The sequence below is a fragment of the Callithrix jacchus genome, chromosome X (genome assembly GCF_049354715.1).
Source record: "Callithrix jacchus isolate 240 chromosome X, calJac240_pri, whole genome shotgun sequence".
In the NCBI taxonomy this organism is placed as follows: Eukaryota; Metazoa; Chordata; class Mammalia; order Primates; family Cebidae; genus Callithrix; species Callithrix jacchus.
Genome location: NC_133524.1, coordinates 128,569,030 through 128,591,691, shown reverse-complemented (window position 1 = coordinate 128,591,691; position 22,662 = coordinate 128,569,030). Strand labels below are relative to the sequence as shown.

The 22,662-nt window shown below is 39.7% G+C and overlaps 1 protein-coding gene across 2 annotated transcripts in view; it reads left to right on the top strand.

The window, feature by feature from the left end:
• USP26 (ubiquitin specific peptidase 26) overlaps positions 1 to 18,675 on the top strand; it is a 77,102-nt gene extending 58,427 nt beyond the window's left edge. For both annotated transcript variants that reach the window (XM_078362793.1, XM_054250993.2), the window contains one exon: positions 14,423 to 18,675. In XM_078362793.1, coding sequence (XP_078218919.1) covers positions 14,487 to 17,234 — 2,748 coding nt within the window. In that variant the 5' untranslated portion in view covers positions 14,423 to 14,486 and the 3' untranslated portion in view covers positions 17,235 to 18,675. The remainder of the gene's footprint in view (positions 1 to 14,422) is intronic.
• The last annotated feature ends 3,987 nt before the right edge of the window (positions 18,676 to 22,662 follow it).

The window sequence follows — 22,662 nt, the reverse complement described above, 5'->3', positions numbered from 1 at the left end:
AAGGATCCCTAGCAGTGGCAGGCACTGATACTGTACACATAAAGACAGTTAATAATGTGTCCTCAATAGGTGGAAGCAATCCTTGGTTGCAAAAAAAGTGGCAATCTGTTTTTATATTGTTGTTGAGAGACTTAAATAATGAGCTTGTTGGAGGAGGGGCCAAGATGGCTAAATAGAAACAGAGCAAATCTGCAGCTCCCAGTGAGACCAATGCAGAAGGTGAGTGATTTCTGCATTTCCTACTGAGGTACTCAGTTCATCTCACTGGGGCTAGTCAGGCAGTGGGTGCAACCCAGGGAGAGCAAGCAGAAACAGGTGATGTGTCACTTTACCCAGGAAGTGCAAGGAGCTGGGGAACCTCCATCCGCCATCCAAGGGAAGGCAGGAGGGACTGTTCTACTTGGCCTGAGTACTATACTTTCCCACGGTTTTTGCAATCTGCAGATCAGGAGATTTCCTTGTGGGCCTCCACAACCAGGGCCCTGGGTCTCAAGGACAAAACTGGGCTGACATTGAGCTAGCTGCAGCAGTTTTTTCCATACTCCAGCAGTGCCTGGAACCCCAGTGAGACAGAACTGTTCACTCACCTGGAAAGGGGGCTGAAGCCAGGGAGCCAAGTGTTCTCGCTCAGAGGGTCCCAGTCCCATGGAGCCCAGCAAGCTAAGAACCGCTGGCTTGAAAATTTCACTGCCAGCACAGCAATCTGAAGTCGACCTGGGTTGATCAAGCTTAATGGGGGGGGGGGCAGGCGGAGGAGCATCCACAATTACTGAGGCTTTAGTACGTGGTTTTCCCCTGACAGTGCTAAGGAGACTGGGAGGTTTGGACTGGGCAGAATTCATCACAGTGTAGCAAAGCGGCTATGGCCAGACTGCCTCTCTAGATACCTCCTTGCTGGGCAGGGCATCTTTGAAGGAAAGGCAGCAGCCCCAGTCAGGGACTTACAGATAAAACTCTCATCTTCCTGGGACAGAGCACCTAGGGGCAGGAGTGGCTGTGGGTGCAACTTCAGTGGACTTAATCCTTCCTGCCTCCAAGCTGTGAAGAAAGCAGCAGATCCTGACAAGTGGGATTCTTCCAGCACAGTGCACCAGCTCTGCCAAAGGACAGACTGCCTCCTCAAGTGGGTTCCTGACTCCCATGCCTCCTGACTGTGAGAGACTTGCCAACAGGCGTTGACAGACACATACAGGAGGAGAGCTCCGGCTGGCATGAGGCTGGTGCCCCTCTGGGGTGAAGCTTCCAGAGGACGGAGCAGGCAGCAATCTTTGTTGTTCTGCAGCCTCCACTGATGATAACTAGGTAAACAGGGTCTGGAGTGGACCTCCAGCAAACTGCAGCAGATTCGCAGAAGAGGGGCCTGACTCTTAGAGGAAAAACTAACAAAAAGAAAGCAACAACATCAACATCAATAAAAAAGACCCCCACACAAAAGCCCCATCCAAAGGTCATCAGCCTCAAAGATCATAGGTGGATAAATTCCAAAAACCAGAATGCCTCATCTCCAAATGATCACAACTCCTCTCTAGCAAGGGCACAAAACCAGATGGAGAATGAGATTGATTAATTGACAGAAGTAGGCTTCAGAAAGTGGGTAATAACAAACTCCTCTGAGCTCAAGGAGCATGTTCTAACCTAATGCAAGGAAGCAAAGAACCTTGATAAAAGCTTACAGGGATTGCTAACTAGAATAAGCAGTTTAGAGAGGAACATAAATGACCTGATGGAGCTGAAAAACACAGCACAAGAACTTCATGAAGCATGAACAAATATCAGTACCTGAATTGATCAAGCAGAAGAAAGGATATCAGAGATTGAAGATCAACTTAATGAAATGAAGCATGAAGACAAGGTTAGAGAAAAAAGAATGAAAAGGAATGAACAAACCCTCCAAGGAATATGGGACTATGTGAAAAGACCAAACCTGTAATATATTGGTGTACCTGAAAGCGATGTGGAGAATGGAACCAAATTGGAAAACACCCTTTAGGATATTATTGAGAACTTCCCCAACTTAGCAAGACAGGCCAACATCAAATTCAGGAAATACAGAGAACACCACAAAGATACGATACTCCTCAAGAAGAGCAATCCAAAGACACAAAATTGTCAGATTCTCCAAAGTTGAAACAAAGGAAAAATGTTAAGGTCAGCCAGAGATAAAGATCAGGTAATCTACAAAGGGAAGGCCATCAGACTAACAGCAAATCTCTCTAGAGAAACTCTACAAGCCAGAAAAGAGTGGGGGCCAATATTCAACATCCTTAAATAAAAGAATTTTCAACCCAAAATTTTATATCCAGCCAAACTAAGCTTCATAAGAGAAGGAGAAATAAAATCCTTCCCAGACAAGCAAATGCTGAGGGATTTTGTCACCACCAGGCCTGCCTTACAAGAGCTTCTGAAGGAAGAACTAAATATGGAAAGAAAACCCAGTACCAGACACTACAAAAACACACCAAAATATAAAGACCAATGCCACTATGAAGAAACTGCATCAACTAATGTGCAAAATAACCAGCTAACATCAAGATAACAAGATCAAATTCACACATAACAATATTCACCTAAATGTAAGTGGATAAATGCCCCAATAAAAATACACAGACTGGTAAATTGGATGGAGAGTCAAGACCCATCTGTGTGCTGTTTTCAGGAGACCCATCTCACATGCAAAGACACACATAGGCTCAAAATAAAGGGATGCAGCAAGATTTACCAAACAAGTGGAAAGCAAAAAAGCAGGGATCGCAATCCTAGTCTCTGATAAAACAGACTTTAAACCAACAAAGATCAAAAAAGGCAAAGAAGGGCATTACATAATGGTAAAGGGATCAATGCAACAAGAAGAGCTAACTATCCTAAATATATATGCACCCAATACAGGAACACCCAGATTCATGAAACAAGTTCTTAGAGACTTACAAAGAGACTTAGACTCCCACACAATATTAGTGGGAGACTTTAATACCCCTTTGTCAGTATTAGACAGATCAACAAGACAGAAAATTAACAAGGATATTTGGGACTTGAACTAAGCTCTGGACCAAGCGGATCTGACAGACATCTACAGAACTCTCCACCCCAAATCAGCAGAATATATTTTCTTCTCAGCACCACATAGGACTTATTCCAAAATTGATCACATAACTGGAAGTAAAACACTCCTCAGCAAATGCAAAAGAATGGAAATAAAAACAAACAGCCTCTCAGATCACAGTGCAATGAAATTAGAACTTAGGATTAAGAAACTCACTCAAAACCACACAACTACATGGAAATTGAACAACCTGTTCCTGAATGACTACTGGGTAAATAACGAAATTAAGTCAGAAACGACAAGGTTCTTTGAGAACAAAGACACAATGTACCAGAATTTCTAGAACACAGCTAAAACAGTATTAAGAGGGAAATTTATAGCACTAAATACCCACATTGGAAAGATCTAAAATCGACACCCTAACATCACACTTAAAAGAACTAGAGAAGCAAGAGCAGACAAATTCAAAAGCTAGCAGAAGACAAGAAATAACTAAGATCAGAGCAGAACTGAAGGAGATAGAGACACGAAAAACTCTTCAAAAAAATCTATGAGCCCAGGAGCTGTTTTTTTTAAAAGCTGAACAAAATAGACCACTAGCCAGACTAATGAAGATAAGAGAGAAGAATCAAATAGAAACAATAAATAATGATTATAAACGACCATCAGAGAATACTGTAAACACCTCTATACAGTATAAATAAACTAGAAGATCTAGAAGAAAGGATAAATTCCTTGACACATGTACCCACCCAAGACTAAACTAGGAAACAGTCGAGTCCCTGAATAGACCAATAACAAGTTCTGCAATTGAGGAAGTGATTAATAGTCTACCAACCAAATAAAGACCAGGACCAGACGGAATAACAGCCAAATTCTGCCAGAGGTACAAAGAGGAGCTGGTACCATTTCTTCTGAAACTACTCCAAACAGTAGAAAAATAGGGAGTTCTCCCTAACTCATTTTATGAGGCCAGCATCATCCTGATTCCAAAACCTGGCAGAGACAGAACAAAAAATAAAATATTCGGCCAGTATTGCTGATGAGAATTGATGTGATAATCCTCAACAAAATACTGACAAACCAAATCCAGAAGCACATCAAAAAAGCTTATCCACACGATCAAGTCAGCTTCATCCCTGGGATGCAAGGTTCAACATATGCAAATCAATAAACCTAAACCATCACAGAAACAGAACCCAATGACAAAAGCTACATGATTATCTCTATGGATGCAAAAAAGGCCTTTGATAAAATTCAACATCCCATTCATGCTAAAAACGCTCAATAAACTGATGGAATGTATCTCTATATAATAAGAGCTATTTATAACAAACCCATAGCCAATATTATACTGAATGGGCAAAAGCTGGAAGCATTCCCTTTGAAAACTGGCAGAAAACAAGGATTCGCTCCCTCACCACTCCTATTCAACATAGTGTTAGAAGTTCTGTCTGGGACAATTAGGCAAGAGAAAGAAATAAAGGGTATTCAAATAGGAAGAAAGGAAGTCAAATTGTCTCTGTTTGCAGATGACATGATTGTATATTTAGAAAACTCCATCATCTCACCCCCAAAACTACTTAAGCTCATAAACAACTTCAGCAAAATCTCAGGATACAAAATGAATATGCAAAAATCACAATCATTTCTATGCACTAATAATAGACAAGCAGAGAGCTAACTCATGAGTGAACTCCCATTCACAATTGCTACAAAGAAAATAAAATTCCTAGGAATACAACTTACAAGGGACTTGAAGGACCTCTTCAAGGAGAACTACAAACCACTGCTCAAGGAAATAAGAGAGGACACCAGCAAATGGAAAAATATTCCATGTTCACATATAGGAAGAATCAATATCGTGAAAATGGGCATACTGCCCAAAGTAACTGATGGATTCAATGCCATTCTCATCAAGCTACCGTTTACTTTCTTCATAGATCTAGAAAAAACTTCTTTAAATTTCATGTGGAACCAAAAAAGAGCCCATATATCTAAGACAATCCTAAGCAAAAAGACCAAAGCTGGAGTCAGCACACTACCTGACTTCAAACTGTACTACAAGGCTACAGTAACCAAAACAGCATGGTACCAGTACCAAAACAGATATATAGACCAATGGAACAGAACAGAGGCCTCAGAAATAACACCACACATCTACAACCATCAGATCTTTGGCAAACCTGACAAAAACAAACAGTGGGGAAAGGATTTCCTCTTTAATAAGTGATGCTGGGAAAACTGGCTAGCCGTATGCAGAAAACAGAAACTGGACCCCTTCCTTACATCTTATACAAAAATTAACTCAAGATGGATTAAAGACTCAAACATGAAACCTAAAACTATAAAAACTCTAGAAGAAAACCTAGACAATATCATTCAGGACATAGGCTTGGGAAAAGACTTCATGACTAAAATACCAAAAGCAATTGCAACAAAAGCCAAAATGAACAAATGAGATCTAATGAAACAAAGGGCTTCTTCTCAGCAAAAGAAACTTTCATCAGAGTGAACAGGCAACCTACAAAATGGGGGAACATGTTCACAATCTGTCCATTCGAAAGGGTCTCATAACCAGAATCTAAAAGGAGCTTAAACAAATTTAGAAGAGGAAAACCCCATCAAAAAGTGGGTGAAGGATATTAACAAACACTTCTCTAAAGAAGACATTTATGCAGCCAACAAACATATGGAAAAAAAAAAGCTTATCATCACTGATCATTAGAGAAATGCAAATCAAAACCACAATGAGATGCCATCTCATACCAGTTAGAACGGAAATCATTAAACAGTGTGGAAACAATAGATGCTGGCGAGGATGTGGAGAAATAGGAATGCTTTTACACTGTTGTTGGGAGGGTAAATTAGTTCAACCATTGTGGATGACAGTGTGGTGATTCCTCAAGGATTTAGAACCAGAAATACCATTTGACCCAGCAATCCCATTACTGGGTATATACCCAAAGGATTATAAATCATTGTGCTATAAAGGCACATGCACATGTATGTTTATTGCAGCACTATTTACAATAGCAAAGACCTGGAATCAACCCAAATGCCCACCAATGACAGACTTAATAAAGAAAATGTGGCACATATACACCTTGGGGTACGATGCAGCCATAAAAAAGAATGAGTTCATGTCCTTTGCAGGGACATGGATGAAGCTGGAAACCATCATCCTCAGCAAACTAACACAAGATCGGAAAACTAAGTGCTGCACGTTCTCACTCATAAATGAGACCTGAACAATGAAAACACATGGACAAAAAGAGAGGAACATCACACGCTGGGGCCTGTCTGGGTACGGGGAAGGGGAGGGAGAGCATTAGGACAAATGCCTGATGCATATAGAGCTTAAAACCTACATGACGGGTTGATACAAGTAGCAAACCACCATGGCACATGTATATCTATGTAACCTGTGCATTCAGCACATGTATCTCAGAACTTAAAGTAAAATAAAAAAGACATTTTTAAAATTGCATTTTAGGTTTTGAGGCACATGTGAAGAACATGCAAGGTAGTTGCACAGGTACACACATGGCAGTGTGTCTTGCTGCCTTCCTCCCCTTCACCCACATTTGGCATTTCTCCCCAGGCTATTCCTCCCCAGCTCCCCCCCTGCTGTCCCTCCCCTATTCCCCTCAATAGACCCCAGTGTGTAGTGCTCCCCTCCCTGTGTCCATGTGTTCTCATTTTTCCTCACCCGCCTATGAGTGAGAATATGCGGTATTTCATTTTCTGTTCTTGTGTCAGTTTGCTTAGAATGATGTTCTCCAGATTCATCCATGTCCCTACAAAGGACACGAACTCATTGTTTTTGATTGCTGCATAATATTCCATGGTGTATATGTGCCACATTTTCCCAGTCCAGTCTATCATCGATGGGCATTTGGATTGGTTCCAGGAAAAAGACATTTTTTAAAAATGAGCTTCTTCAACTGGTACTACACACACATACACACACACACACACATTTTTAAGGCTTTTTTTTTTTTTTCTGAGAAGGTCTTGCTCTGTCACTCAGCCTGGAGTGCAGTGGCACAATCATAGCTCACTGTTGCCTTCACCTCCTGGGTTCAAGCAATCCTCCTGTCTCAGCTCTCAGTTTTTAATTTTTTGTAGAGATGGAGTCTTACCATGTTGCCCAGGCTGGTCTCAAACTCCTGGCCTGAATAAATCCACCCACCTCAGTCTCCCAAAGTGCTGGGATTTCGGGTGTGAGCCACTGTGCCCAGCCTCAACTGGCACTTTAAAGCTCTACTTTTAGACAGAATTGCTTTCCCTCTTGTTTCTGTTCTTTACCTGCTCATCCATTACTGTGGATATTTGCCCAAATGGTCTGTAAGATTCGGATGCCTCATTTGGAAAAGACAAGGGAAAAAAAGGAAATGGGAGAAAAAGCCCAAGAAATGCACGTTGATTCTCTAGCCAGATTCCTGAGACAGGAAATTAAATAAATAAAGGAGGTGGGTGGGTTGTTGGCTAAATTAGTCTCCATAGATGAAGAAAATATGGTCAAAATATTTTTCTTTAGCACCATGTGTATTTGAAGTTGCAACTCCTCAATGTTTTCTGTTATAATAGGCTCTAAAAGCTTACTCTTTCATGAGAGGCATTACCAAATTCTTGGAAATTCTTCCCCTTGGGACCAACACTTAGTACCACTCTTTGATAAACTGAGCTTTTCAGCTAATCTTTTGTGATTTCCCCCTTATTTCCTGCCCTCCTGTGGTGTGTCCAAAAAAGCGTCTATCTTGGAGCATCATGTTTTCCAGCAAACAGTTCCTTTGGAAGATTTTCCTGTAGTCCAGTTATCTCCCACTTATTACACGGATTTTATCCCGTACCATTGCTTCTCCAAATAGAGGGAGTAGAATTGCTTTCACTTTTGCCATGTCATGTGGGATTCCTTCAGTCTCGTAACTTACCAGTTTCAGTCAGGCACCAGTGTTTTTGCCCCTCTATCTCCAGAGTAAATAGGACAGATTTTCCCACGACTCTCACACTCGACGATCAGTGTATTTTACAGGTTTTGGCTTCTCAGCGAGTATGCAGCCAAGGTATAAGATGTAGTCTGAAATCTTTTACAGATTTACCAATTTTAGTCCCCCTCCCCCCACTTGACTTGGACACGGGAGTAGGGGAAATGCCACAATGTTTCCTATTCATGAATTTCCTTCCTTAAAATAATCTTTTTTTTTTTTTTTTTTTTTTTTTTTTTTTTTTTTTTAGTAAGAGACATAGTCTTGCCCTGTTTCCCAGGCTTGCACTGTAGCCTTGAACTCCTGAGCTCAAAAGATCCTCCTCGGTCTTCCAAAGTGATGGGATTACAGGCATGAGCCACCACGCCCAGCCCACCTTCAATAACCGTTGATAACTATATTCTTCACGTGTATGGTAATTCTTGTCCAATGTATTATAGCACTTGTTACTCAGTTTTGCATCTTTGCCAGTATCATGAGACAAGAAGAAAAGTTTCATGTTTTAAGTCCTTTTAAAATGATCAAAGATAGTGATTGTTAGAAAGATTTATAGTTTTCTGTATAGGACAAAAGCTTAATCGAATAACTGCTTAATTAAAGTGTGTATGCATTTAAAATTTGATGGATACAGGTGTCCATCTGTTTAGTCTCCTGCCTTATTTAACCTGGCCTTCATATCATAGTCAGCTTGATGTTCCCATAACAGTTCTAGCCCATGAATTTCATCTTTTCCTGGCATGTCAGCCCTTATTTTAAAACTTTAGATGCTGTTTTCCTCAGGAAAGTTAAGATTCTTTGGTCCCAACCCTTAAAGGAGTCCTACTTGTCCAACTTTATGGTTTCTCTTGGCAAAGGAAAATTTGGCTGTACACATACACTGAAAATAAATTCATCCTCTGATAGCTATTAACTTTGTGGTCGGGTAATATGGAGCAGCACTGCAGGGTATCACAGGCAAAGTAACAGTCTTACTTACAAAAACTGAATGATTGGTGAATTCTGAGGCAGGAAAACTCAGACCTGGGAATTATCTAAATAAAGTGTGACTTGGACTGGGTCTTTAAAAATTAAGAAGGGTAATGCTCTGCTCATGTACCCCAAAACCTATAATCCAATAAAAAATTTAAAAAAAAAAACAAAAAAAAAAACAAAAAACAAAACAAAAAAAATTAAGAAGGGTAGAACTAAGGTAGAAGTAAGGGAATTATTAGGGGATTCCAGGCAGAGAGGAAATGCTGCAAAATCTAAGATAGCAGAAAATACATGGACTTTTAGGTAACACCAACTGGATTTTACTTCCTTAATTAAGACATTTTCCTTTGTACTGCCATTGTTTGTATTTGTCTTAAAATCTGAGGTCAGGAATATTTTTACTGCTTCATGTTTGGATATGGGCCATAGTTGATATCCATAGTTGACTAGGTATCAACAAATATTTCAGTTATTAAGTGAGTAAACAAATGAATGCAATAGTTAGCAGAAAGGGCTGCAAAATACTAGGAAGGTTTCAACAGGAGAAAAAGGATTAATTTCAAGAAAAACCTCATTTATCATTATTCAGTGTAACAAATGCAAGCTTTCCCATGAAAGAGCACTCTTTCTTAATGAAATCATATTTAAATTCTGGAAAATAATCTTCGCATTCTGTTTTCCTAATCAGCTACGTTGTACTACTTGCACTGGCATAATTTTTAAAGAATGAAAAAAATGCTCTGCCAAATCTGTCACTCAGAAAGGGTTCAAAGCTTAAATAGTTCATGGGAACAATTTGCTAGTCTAGAGAATTCTTCCCATTTTGGTCAGGGCCTCCTATGGAGAGATTTATGTGCAGTGTATGTCAAGAGACAAAATAATGGCATTTCTCTGCTATACAATGACTTCGACGTTTGCTGAGTACAGAAATGCACCTTTAAGCTCGAGAAAGAAAAAGAGAGTCTGCCCTGATCCAATCATTTTGAAAAGCCACGCACACTGAAGCTGGGACCCAACATAATAACAGGATTTAATTGCTAATGCTCTAGAGGCAATGCGTCTCTTGATGTGTTGACCTTTAACCCAAACTTGGGAGGGTAAAAAAGGGGAGGGAAGGATTTCCTTTCCCCTTCTGCTTGCTGCCCCCAACTCCCTGCACCTGATCTTGTCTGCCTCTAACCCAGCCCACATGCCCGTAACATTCAACTCTCCACTTCCATTTCCATTATTTACTTCTAGCTTTGGAGCCAGGATGAGAATGAATAGAAAAACAGAAAGGAAGGTGGGTGGAGAATAGAAGGAAGTCTGCAAGCAGTTGACAGCTGCTTAGAAGCAGGGGACAGAATTATGGCTGCTGAAATGAGAGCTGGACTCCTAGTCCCCTGATGCTTCTCCCCTACTCCATAGCATTTTATGATATTTAGGCCTTTTCGTGTGTTTCTGTTCATTGTTCCATTCCACCCTTTCTGGTTCCGTACTTAAATCATTTGCTTCTCGATACCTTCAGCTCCCATCTTCCTCTTCCTTGGTTACTTATGAATGGCAACATTTCAAGCAAGTTAAATTCAAGGCTCTGCCTATTACACACCTGGGTTATGACTACTGGGCAGCTAATCCTGGCTGGAGAAAAAAAATATGCAGATTGGTCTTGCTGTAAATATATGACTACTAGCCTAAGTTAGCCCTCGGTGCTGCTCAGCGAGGTTATTAGTCCATTCAGTCTCCTGCTCTTTTACAAACTCTCCGCAACTTGTTTCTCTTCAGATCTTTTACCACACTGGCCTGCTTTCTGTTTCCAACGTGCCAAGTCCATTCTCACCTGAGGGCCTTTTCATTTACTCTTCCTCCTGCCTGGAGCCACTGCACCCAGCCTCCTCTAACTTTGCTGCGTTTAGCAGTTGCCACCATCTGGTGTTCTCCATATTTTGTGTGTATGTACTGTCTTTTCTATCCCCCTGCTAGAATTAAAATTTTTTGAGAGCATGAATTTTGTGGGTTTTTCATTCTTCTCAACCTAGAGCTTAATGTAATGCTTTCTAGTACTCCATACATATTTATTTAATGAATAAATGGATACTTGCTGGCTTTTGAATATCTCCTCTTCCCAATTGCCAAACCTAGAATATTCCTACCCTACCCATCGTTCCATATATAGTTTTTGGTATTGTGCCCCTGGGTTCCAAGTCCAGATTTAGTGCACATCATCTAATCGTTGGAGAAAGTATCTTTTATTTGGACTGTCCTGGGAAGTGGAACATGCTTAAGCATTTTGTACTTGTAGTCTCACAGAATGGAGTCCTCAAAGAGAGTTTTATATTTCCCGATTTGTTTAATGGGCCCTAATAGAGGAATTGGCTTGTCCAGGATCACTAAGCTAAGTGTAGTTTAAAATAAATGTGAGTTGAAGTTGTTCTGCTTTTCAGAACCCTTGCTTGGGATTACTGGAGATACCCAGAAATGGTTAGAAACTCATGATGCCATTACCTGGCTCTGTCTTTTCACTTATTGCATTTGTGGGCTGACACACCACCTCATGGGTACTTCATTTTTGTTCAGTGAGACTTTCTTAAGTAACTTGGCAGGATTTCTCAGTATATCTTTGTTCTCTTACTTCACATGTTTTCAAGAAGTGAAAAAAAAAAGATAATTAAAACACACCACCTGTACCACACTGCCATATATCTTGACCCTCGCCTATTCAGTAAGATAAATGCACACTCAATTCTATATAATTGATGACAGTTTGTACTCATGTCAGCAGAGAAGAACTGACATAGAAATGTCACTTTCTCATAGTCATTGAGCCTACGAGCCTTCTAGAGTTTATTAATCTGCCTCTAGGCCAAAGCTCCCTCTAAACTTTTCAAAACAAACGGTTGTCTTCTTAAAGCATCATCCATTTCACCGAAATACTTGAAAGACAATAATTTTTTTGTCTCATTTTCTTCTCTTTGTTACTCTTTTGTGATATACACCTTGGAATTTGGAAATGCAAATTCAGATTTGAAAGGTGTATACAGATTTGTCTTCAAGGTCTTCTACCTTTTGAAATAATGAAAGCCTGAGTGGTGGAGATATAAATGCACTATACAGAGGGTAAATACTCCAAAAGCAACACAAACCTTCCTTAAATTAAAGGAGTCCCATCTTTTATTGTGATGTTTAGAGTCTAAATCATTTAGGTGCAGTGAATCTTCACATCCATTGTGTCCCTGAGAGCACCAGCTGCAATACCCAACATTGAGCAGATACTCAGCAAATCATAATATGCAGGGAGCATAGAGCAGATGCTCAGCAACTTTCTCAGTGACCATGAAGATCAATGTAGAGTGAGTTAGTAAATTAATAATGGAGCAGACATTTCTATTAGTTTTTTTTTTTTCTGCACAATCAATTGCTTGGCACCATAGTTCATGCCTCCAAATCTGACAGAAGCAGTGCAGTTTTGTGAATGTCTGGCTATCCTTTGAGTCTGAAGTGTTGCACTAGTAGTTGATAAGTCAAATTGAATGGTTTGAGTTTGTAGGTAAAATGAGAGAAATGCATGTTGGCTTTCATAACTTTGGAACATAGCTGTCGTCTATTTGTTTTGAATCTGGTGTGGGGGTGACAAGGGAGGAGGAATGCTGAGGTTTATTTTAGGCTGCATGGAATAGTCACATAGAGCTCTTCAAGGGAGTCTTGGGGAAACAATACATTTTAGTTTAAAAGACTCTCAAAGCAAGCAATCAAGGCAGAATAAAGAATAGGATTTAAGCTTGAGATGTCCTAGGGAAGTAGGCAGTGGTCAGACCACTCAGCCTGTACATCAGCAATATGGTTCTTAATCTTTACTTTCCATGCTCAGTGGGCTCAAATAAGCCTCCTTTCATCTGGAGGGAAATGTAGGCAGGATTGACTGTGAGGAAGGAATGTCTCTTAACTGTATTTTTTGAGGGCAGAGAGAAGAAATGTCAAGAGGGTCTTAGATTATTTCAGCTACCGGTAGAAAGAAGATAATAATTTTTGATAAACACAGATGAGCTGCACTCGTAAAACTTAAATAGGCTGCGAGTGGTTCTGTGGTTGCAGGTTCTCTCAAGTTGTTGAAATAAAAAGGAACAATTAAGATTGCCTTTTTTGTGGAAAGGAAATTGTTTAAATCCTTACTTAGCATCTACAGTAGGACAGTGAAATATAAATTATCCAGAGAACTTAAATTTGTGCTGTGCTTGAATGTTTTTATGGCCCCATTTCTACCATGAAAAATATAATCATTCTCTTACTTGGATGCATATGCACTTCTGTATACGGATGGATACCATCCCTCCTTCCTTGAACATAGGTTGATAGATGAAATACTTTATAAAACAAAAATCTCATTAATTTATGTTCCACCAATTTTGCTATGTTGATAATTTGAACAGGGACTGAACAGAAGTTTCCTACAGTATTATTTGTAATGACAGGGTTTGCTTAAGCAAGTTAAGAACATAGAGAAGATTCAGGAAGAATATTTAACTATTGAGGAGGAAACAACTTCCAGCTAATTCTTGGATGTATACTTTCTGATGCAAATATTTGTAGTGCTATCTGTTAACTTATTCAGTAATTCACATGGGCTCCAGAGTTGTTCAGAGATTCTGATTTTCCGTGACGAAATACATCTGATTCTTTCCCACTGGTTTTGAATACAGGGAGTTAGCTCTGGTTAGGTGGGCCTTATGGCCAGAGTTGGCTGTAGGAGCCTCACTAGCCTATATCTGATAGGTAAGAAGCTGTTATTCTTAAACTTTTGTCAGTAGGCGGGAAGAATGCAATGATGTGCCCCAGTGCCAAGTGAAATGTAGGAACATAACTAGATTTTGAAGGAGGTAGGTTGATTTACTTTGAGTGTCCCATATATGAGATTCTGTAGACATCAAGGAAGATTTCATCTGTTACTGAGTTGAAGGCCTCTTGGTGCCTTCACTTTCTTATTCACTTATTGTAGTTGTCCTCTGGGGTCATTCTGTAACAGGAAGAGTAGTATATTGTATTCATGCACTTGAGACTCTACTGAGTATATATACTTTTTCAGTTATGTACTGAAAGTCTTCCAAGTGTTTCATGATTTCAATTGAAGTGGGAAAATTAATCAGAAGGGAGCCCAATATTTTGGTGGAAACTAGATGTAGTGTATGAGTGTGGAGTTTGAGTTTTGTCCAAGCCAAGTAATAGTTTAAATAACATTTCTTGATTTTTCCCATAGGGATTTTGTCTTGGGAATCAAGACTCTGCCTTCATGCAACTGTGGAAGGCTCTCAAAAGGCATTGATCTCATAAATGAAGAGCTGGATATATAGAACCTGAACTAGACTCTAGTATAAAACCAATAGTAGAAATAGGATCATTCTGCATAGAGAACTAATGAACCATTTCTTTGGTGTTGTCTCCACAGCTGAACTTGCAAAACAGATTGGAAATTCAAGATTATCAATAATCGAAGATAAGTATGTGAAAACATGGCTGCCCAAATGATACATGGTCTTGTCCAAATATGGAATTCCAGGACTCGTATGTCTAAATCAAAAGAAGCACTCATTGGAGCAATGCAAGAACAGAATAAAGTCAGACTGGTGCTCTATTTCAAAAATGGAAAATATGTGACTTTTCTGCTAACTGATAGTATTCGAAGTGTAGTCTTTAGATCCTATAGAGGAAACAAAAATCACCTGCATTTAAGTTTAAAAAGTAATAAATACTTGTTTGTCGAAGGATTATCCTCCACAGATGCTGAAATATTGAAGATATTCCTGGATGGATTTCATCAAAAGAAGGTTCGGTCACCTGTGGGACCTGATAAAGGTGGGAGTGTCTTTTCCAGCACAAGACCACAGAAGAAAATCAACAAAACTTCATTCCACAAAGTTGGTGCGAAATCAAGTCACAAATCTTTTGAGAAAGCAAAAGGTAGTGGGACGGGTGTCCTTCAGAGGATGCCTTTGCTTAAATCAAAATTGTCAGCACTTACTTGCAGAAAGTTACTAGAAAAGCAACACAAGAAGAGGGAAATAATGCTCTTGTCTAGCCCAGAGATGAATGAGGAATTCTTGAAAGAAAATAATTCTATAGAATACGAGAAATCCAAGGCAGATCGCTTGAGGTGTGTAAGCTACAAACAAGAGAAACAACTGAAGTTAAAAGAGTCAGAAGAGAAAAAGAAATTGAAACGTGAATCTTCATGTTTCATTAACACTACTGGAAATCCTTACCGAGATGACATTGGTCTCCTTCAAGCGCTCACTGAGAAAGTGATTTTGGCATTTGTGTTACAACCGGGGTATAGTGAGGATTACTCAAAGTGGGATAAATTAAAACTATTTTCTGAATCGTTTCCAGAGAAACTATGCCATGGCCTCCCCAATTTGGGAAACACCTGTTATATGAATTCAGTTTTACAGTCTTTATTTTCAATTCCATCGTTTGCTAATGATATACTTAATCGGGGTTTCCCATTGAGTAAGATTCCTCTTAATGCTCTTACCATGAGTTTGGCACAGCTGCTTTTTTTTAAAGATATTTATAATATAAAAATCAAGGAGATGTTACTTCTGAATATTAAAAAGGTCATGTCAACAGTTGCAGAGATATTCCATGGCAATGCACAGAAGGATGCTCATGAGTTTTTAGGTCACTGTTTAGATCAGTTGAAAGATAACACAGAAAAACTCAACACAATTTGGAAGCCTAAAAGTAAAGTTTGTGAATATCATTTTCCTAAACAAGTTTGTGCTGATGATCCTGACACCAGTGGGTTTTCTTGCCCTGTCATTACTAATTTTGAGTTGGAGTTGTTGCACTCTATTGTTTGTAAAGCTTGTGGTCAGGTTATTCTCAAAACAGAACTGAGTAATTACCTCTCCATCAACCTTCCTCAAGGAATGAAAGTATTTCCATCATCCATTCAGTCTACTTTTGATCTTTATTTTGCAGCAGAAGAGCTTGAGTATAAGTGTGCAGACTGTAAGCACAAGACTTCTCTTGGAGTGCACTCATTCAGTAGGCTACCTAGAGTCCTTATTGTTCATCTGAAACGCTACAGCTTGAATGCGTTTTGTTCATTAAAGAAGAATGACCAGGAAGTCAACATTTCCAAATATTTAACAGTATCTTCTCATTGCAATGAAGACACCAAACCACCTCTTCCCTTGAGTGAGGATGCAGACATTATGGATTTCCGAGTATTAAAAATTATTCGAAAGATGACTTCTGGAAGCATCAGTGTATCATGGCCTTCAACAAAGAAATCCAGAGATATCCTGGCTGCATACATTGGATCTGATAAGGAGTCTGAACAACGAAAATTCGAGACAGTCTTTAAAGGGGCAAGCAGAAGACAGCAGCAAAAATATATAGGGAAAAAGTCAAAAGCAAAGGAGCCAGAATTTGTACACTCAGGAGATGGAGCATCAATTGAAAACAAGCCATTAGCTTACTTAATGGCATATCTAGAAGACTTCTCACTTTCTCAGTGCCACAAAGCTGGAGGTAAACCTACCAGCAGCCCAGAGACATGTTTTCCAGAAGCTCTGTTTCAAGCAGTGCCTGAAAATCCAAAACAAAAGAAATACATGAAAATGAGTAAGTTTGCAGCTTTTGATAGGGTTGTCAATCCTACTAAAGATTTTTGTGAAGATAAAAATATCAGAGTTCCAGAAGGATTCCAAAAAGTGACTGAACAGACTCAGAATTATGATAGTAAGAGATTCTGTGAACAAGTTCCTACGCAGGCACTGCCCCAAAGCCTTCCAAAGCCAGGTGCCCAGGGGCGCACAGAGAAACTCATAAGATCTGCAAAATTAAATCTCCAGAAGCCTAACGGGAATTCCTTGCATGCAATGGGTTCCAATAAGAACCCTAGAAAAAAAGAAATTTTACATCAGGTAAAATCTAAAGCTAAGAAAACAGAAAGAAATGCCAATAAGGGAGATCATACCTACCGGCTCATTAGTGTTGTCAGCCATCTTGGGAAGACTGTAAATTCAGGCCATTATGTCTGTGATGCCTATGACTTTGAGAAGCAGACCTGGCTCACTTACAACGATATGAAGGTGTTAAATATCCAGGAGGCCCAGATGCAGGAGGATAGGCGTTGCACTGGGTACATCTTCTTCTACATGCATAATGAGATCTTTGAAGAGGTGTTGAAAAGAGAACAGAATGCTCAGCTTCATAACAAGAAGATAGAGGCGATTCTTCAGAAGAAATGAGAGTAACATACTTCCTACATGGATGAAAAACTCTAAACTTTATCCAGAGATGAAAAGGCAATTAGTCTAGGATCAAATGTCAAAACAGAAACACTTATTGGGGAAATCCCCATTCTAATCCTGATACAGTCACCCCAATCCCTTAGCTCTGGCTGATGAGCATCCTTATCTCCTACAAGACTGAAATTGTGTTTTCCATGTTTTTCTTTATTTTAATATATTTAGCATCTCACTCTGCCATCCTGGCTTGAGTGCAGTGTAATCATAATTCAGTGCAGCCTGGAACTCCCAGTATCAAGCAATTCTCTCTTCTCAGCCTCCTGAAAAGAAAGGAATTTCTCTTCTCACTTCAGCTGGGGCAATAGGTATATGCCACCACATAGTGAGACCCTGTCTCTACAAAAAGCAATATATATGTGTGTGTGTGTGTGTCTGCGCGCGCGCATTTTATTCATTTATTTATTTTTGCTTTTCTTTTTGCTACACAAAGCAAAAATTTTTTGTTTGTTTTTTGCCTTTTGTAGAGACAGGGTCTCACTATACTGCCCAGGCTGGACTCGAACTCCTGGCCTCTTTTCATGTTCTAATGCAGTGGTTTAAAAAGTATACTCCTTAAACCAGCAGCACCAGGAGCATGGTGGCACTCATCTGAAATGCAAAATCTTGGGTTCCACTGTAGACCCACTGATTCAGAAACTCGGGGTGAGGGATAGCAATCTGCTGGAGACTGTGATGCTTAATACAGTTTGAGGACCACTACTGTACTGCATACCCTATCTTGGCTGTGTATTTAAATTGCCCAATTTTCTAAAAGATTTTGATTAAATGTTTGTGTTTTTCATATGAATGTATGCCTTGGTTAACTTATTAAAAGTAAAACTCATAAAAATAACTTCAGATCATACCCTAGAATTTGGTGGAAAAAGTAGCTACAAGGATCCTGGCAATCAAAAATGAGGCTGATAACTTTTGAATCATCTTGAGCATATATGGATGAGACTAAACGCCAAGTCAAATCTCTAAATTGATTTGGTCTCAAGAAATTGACCCACATTTCCTGTGTGTCTGCTATCAAGCTGTTGGTCTTTCATGGTCTCCATATGAAGATTGTCTGCTTCTGGGGAACAATGCATGGATCCTGGGTTGGTCATATTTCATTAAAATCCAGGATATTAAGTAATTTTGCCATCGAGTGTGTGCCACTGCTGTATTATAACCTTTTCCTGCCTTTGAGGCAGTGACTCTGTCATACTTTGTGCCTTTGCTATGAACAAATGACTTACACTAAGAGGTTTTCTCACATAACATAGGATTGAATTTTCAGCCACACCTTTACCAACAGAAGTGTGCCCCCTTGTATACGGGGTATGGCCTTAGTATACCTGTATAAGAGCTTGCTGATAATTTTAAGCCTAGGGTCCTTTAAAATAGGTGAGTTGGATTTTAGTGGTGTGGGAAGTTATTACTAGATAATAACTTTTTAAAAATAAATTATCTAGTTATTACTAGATAATACCCTGTAAGGGGAAAACCAGATTCCAAAGCTTGGAGATTCTATTCAGAACACAGGGTATCTAGAAGGACATTTTATGGGACCTGAAGATTGTTAAAGTATATAGGAGGGAATATCATAGATTGAATTAATCACTCTTATGGAAGAAGGTGTTACAGACACAATGAGTGGTTGTTCAACTTCCGCAGTACTTCAGCAGCTGAAGGATATGCCTGGAGTTGCATTTAGAGGAAAGTGACAGTTTGGTTTCTAAATTCTGTTTCTTCAGCCTCTAGAATACTTTATGTTGAGCCCAGTTACAGAGTTATCAGAACAGGATTTTGGTAAGAATGAGGGGAAATTGTTTTGTTTTGAAAGGAGTGTGAAGATGATAATAGCTTGATATTTTAGTGCTGAGTTTACATCCTGGACATGCTGCTCTTCAGCATATAGCACTTCCAAATGCAGGGCAAAATGAAATGTGAGGAAGATGGTAGGAATATCTTTGACAGGGAGGATGGTGGCTGCAATTCATTGTTGCCCCGTGAGAAGAAATTCTGAATGCACTATGAATGGTTGTATACTATCTACATGGTATGTTTTCAGATAAAAGATTAAACGTTCTTCAGGGACTCAATGGCTATTATTTTTGCTCTTAATTTATGAGTCAAGTTTTCAAGTAATCCATGGAGATAAACATTTGACTTTCAGTATGTTCATTTTCTATTGCTTCTGTAACATTACTACAAACTTAATAGCTTAGAACAACATAGTTTTGTTATCTTAGAGTCCTGGAGGTTAAGAGTCGAAGATGATTTTCACTGGGTTAAAATGAAGGTGTCTGGGGCTGCAGTCTTAGATGCGCCGAATGCACAATCTGTTTCTTTGCCTTTTCCGGCTCTCTAGAAGCTGCCTGCATTCCTGGCCTCATGGCTTCATTCCTCCATCTTCCAAGTCAGCAGTGGTGAATTGACTTTTCAGCTGCCATCTCTGGTTCTCCCTTTTCTGCCTTTTCCATTTTTAAGAACCATTGTAATTAGATTGGGCTCGCTGAGATAATCCAGGATAATCTCCCTATTTTAAATTAGCAATCTTTTAAATAATTTATTTTTGAGACAGGGTCTTGCTCTGTTGCCCAGACTGGAGTGCAGTAGTGCCATTATAGCTTAGTGTAACCTCAAATTCCTGGGCTCAATTGATCCTCCTATCTTAGCCTCCCAAACAACTAGGATTATAGGTGCTCACCATGATACCTGTTTAATTTGTGTGCATGTGTAGAGACAGGGTCTTGTTGCCCAGACTGGTATCAAACTCCTGGCTTCAAGCAGTCCTCCCACCTTGGCCTCCCAAAGCACAGGGATTGCAGACATGAGCCACCATGCCCAGCCTAAATCAGCAATCTTAATTCCTATATGTCTTATAACACAACACATTACATTTTTAAGTATTAGGATGTGGACAGCTTTGCAATGCCATTATTCTCCGTACTTCATGTGCTCAACAGGAAATGTTAATGGAAATATACCTCAACAACAAATGTAGGGTAGTTCAAGACTGACTGACACCCCCGGGAAATGAAAGTTTGGATAGCTTCACTAGGTAAAGAACTGATGTAAAGAAAGCTTTTGAGATTTTAGCTGAGAGTGAAAGAAAATTATAATTTGAACTTGAAAAGCTCAGACCTTGAGACAAATTATAGAAACAAAGACTATTGTTACTTTGCATATTTCTCTATGTTTATCATATGGATGCATTTATTTATATATCTGTATCATTCTTTTTTTAAAATCCTGGTTCCTATTTTAAATTTTATGCACAACTTCAAGGCAGATTAACTTGTCTTTAGGTAAGGTAATACTCAGTGGGAACCTGACTGAATTTGAGAAATACTTAATAGATCCTATGATAATTGCAATCACTTGAAAATCCTGGTCATCTAATTTTAGGTAAAAGTGAGCACTTCACTTACAAGGATTGATGTATCATGTTAGGTAGAAAAAGTTGTTTTGCTGCTGCAGGGGAATTTGGATGTGGGTCAAAGGGTTCACATGGAGGCAAACAACGGAATGGACTGTGCCAGTTATCAATGTATTGCACCTCAGCTTCAAATTCACCTTCAATGTGTGCTCAGAGATAATGCACAGAATTGCTTTAGGCATTTCTCCTTTACAGTAGATACATGGCGTGCTTTCTCAGTAGTGAGCACTACAGTTGCATTGCAAGTGGAAGGGATTCCTGCTGTTTCCAGTTCGTGGTAGGTTAACATTGTGACTGCAAGAGTATCTGGTGGTGCACTATGCCAGCCATAGACCCAGAATCTGTGGTTTCTTATACCCTTACAGCTCCAGACTGGCCTGGTGAGAGTGCTCTCACCATCTTTACATGGACACCATGCACCTGCTCCAGTGTCCCGACTCCTTCTGTTCAGAGTCCTTCCCAGTTTGGTATTCCACAGTCCTTGTAACATCCAGCTCTCCTGACAAGATGTGGTATACTCCAGGCCTCCTGCCACATTGGCACTCCCAGTTCCTCAGCATGACCACATACTTGGCCACTGGCTGTAGCCTTGCTTATGTGCTAGAGGGTTCCACTGGGGATCCCACTCCCTCTGTATGCCCTTGCATCCATACGCTGTCTGGGGCTTGCCTGCAGCCTGACTACACCTCACCTGCCCTCTGGAGGGTTGCTTCCTGTTTGCTCAGTGACTGCAGACCAGGTCTGCCTCAAACTGTCAGATTTTTCTGCAGTCCATTGGACTGCAACTACAATAGACTTTCAGCAAGGTCTGGACCTTAGCCCTGGAAATGGAGCACCTTTCCAGATTTGTCCTTCCTTGAGTACTCTCCCTCCGCCCTTATATATGTTGAGACTCAGAAAACAATTCCCCAAATGTAGGCCTCAGAAGCAAAAGTTTTTCTTTGACATCTTGCCATCTTGTCTCAGTCCCATTCTCCCCAGAGGCTAGCCATAGAAGCTAGAATCTTACTTCCCCAAGGTGAGTTATAGAAACCAGAACCCTTTTTCCCCAAAGCCAGGATAAACGCTAAAAATATTACTCTGATTTTCCCTCCTCCGTTCCATATAAAAACTGGCCATAAAGAAATTATCTGACCTACCTTGTTTGACTGTAGGTCACGAGACTCCCATTCCAGAGAGGGACCAACCCCATGCTCAGAGAGGCCAGGAACAATCCAGACAGTGAGACTTTGCTGGATTTTTCCACTCAGTCTATTAGCATTAGATCATACCTTTAGTCCAATCATATTTCTACACAGCTCTCCATACATTGTTGAACCAAAGCATAAAAATGAGCAATGTCTCCTGTATGTTTGAATCTTTTATTCTGAAGGTTTTCATCTATATACACATTAAATAAATGTGTGTGCCTTTTCTCCAATTAATTTGCCCTTTGCAAGCTGATTTTGAGGTGAAACCACAAGGCCAAGGGCCTTTTCCTCTACAGAAAGTATATAGATTTTTCTTATAGATACTCTTACCCTAATTTGATAATTTCTTATATTAATATTCTCCTGTTTAAATAAATCATTTCTCTCTCTTGATTGGACCCAGACTGATATGGAGGCTGAGCATGTGAGATAGTCTAGCTATAATATTACAATTCAATTTGAAGACTTTAATGTGGGATCTTTTGTTCTGATTTTATTTAGTGTTGTATTTTGATGTGTTGCAGTACAAAGAATGCTGGATTCAGAATCACAGGACTCTGGTTTCTTCTGTAAATTCTGAAAACAGATAACTGAGATATTAATTGAGCACCTCTTATTTTCAGGCTTCATCTTCTATATGGATGACAATAAGGAATACTAAAAGTTTTATGGGGTGACTGAAGAGCAGTTTCACATGTCAATGACAGGGACTTCAGACATCACTCTCTACTGTCTACATTCATCTCTTATCAACCTGCTTACAGTTCCA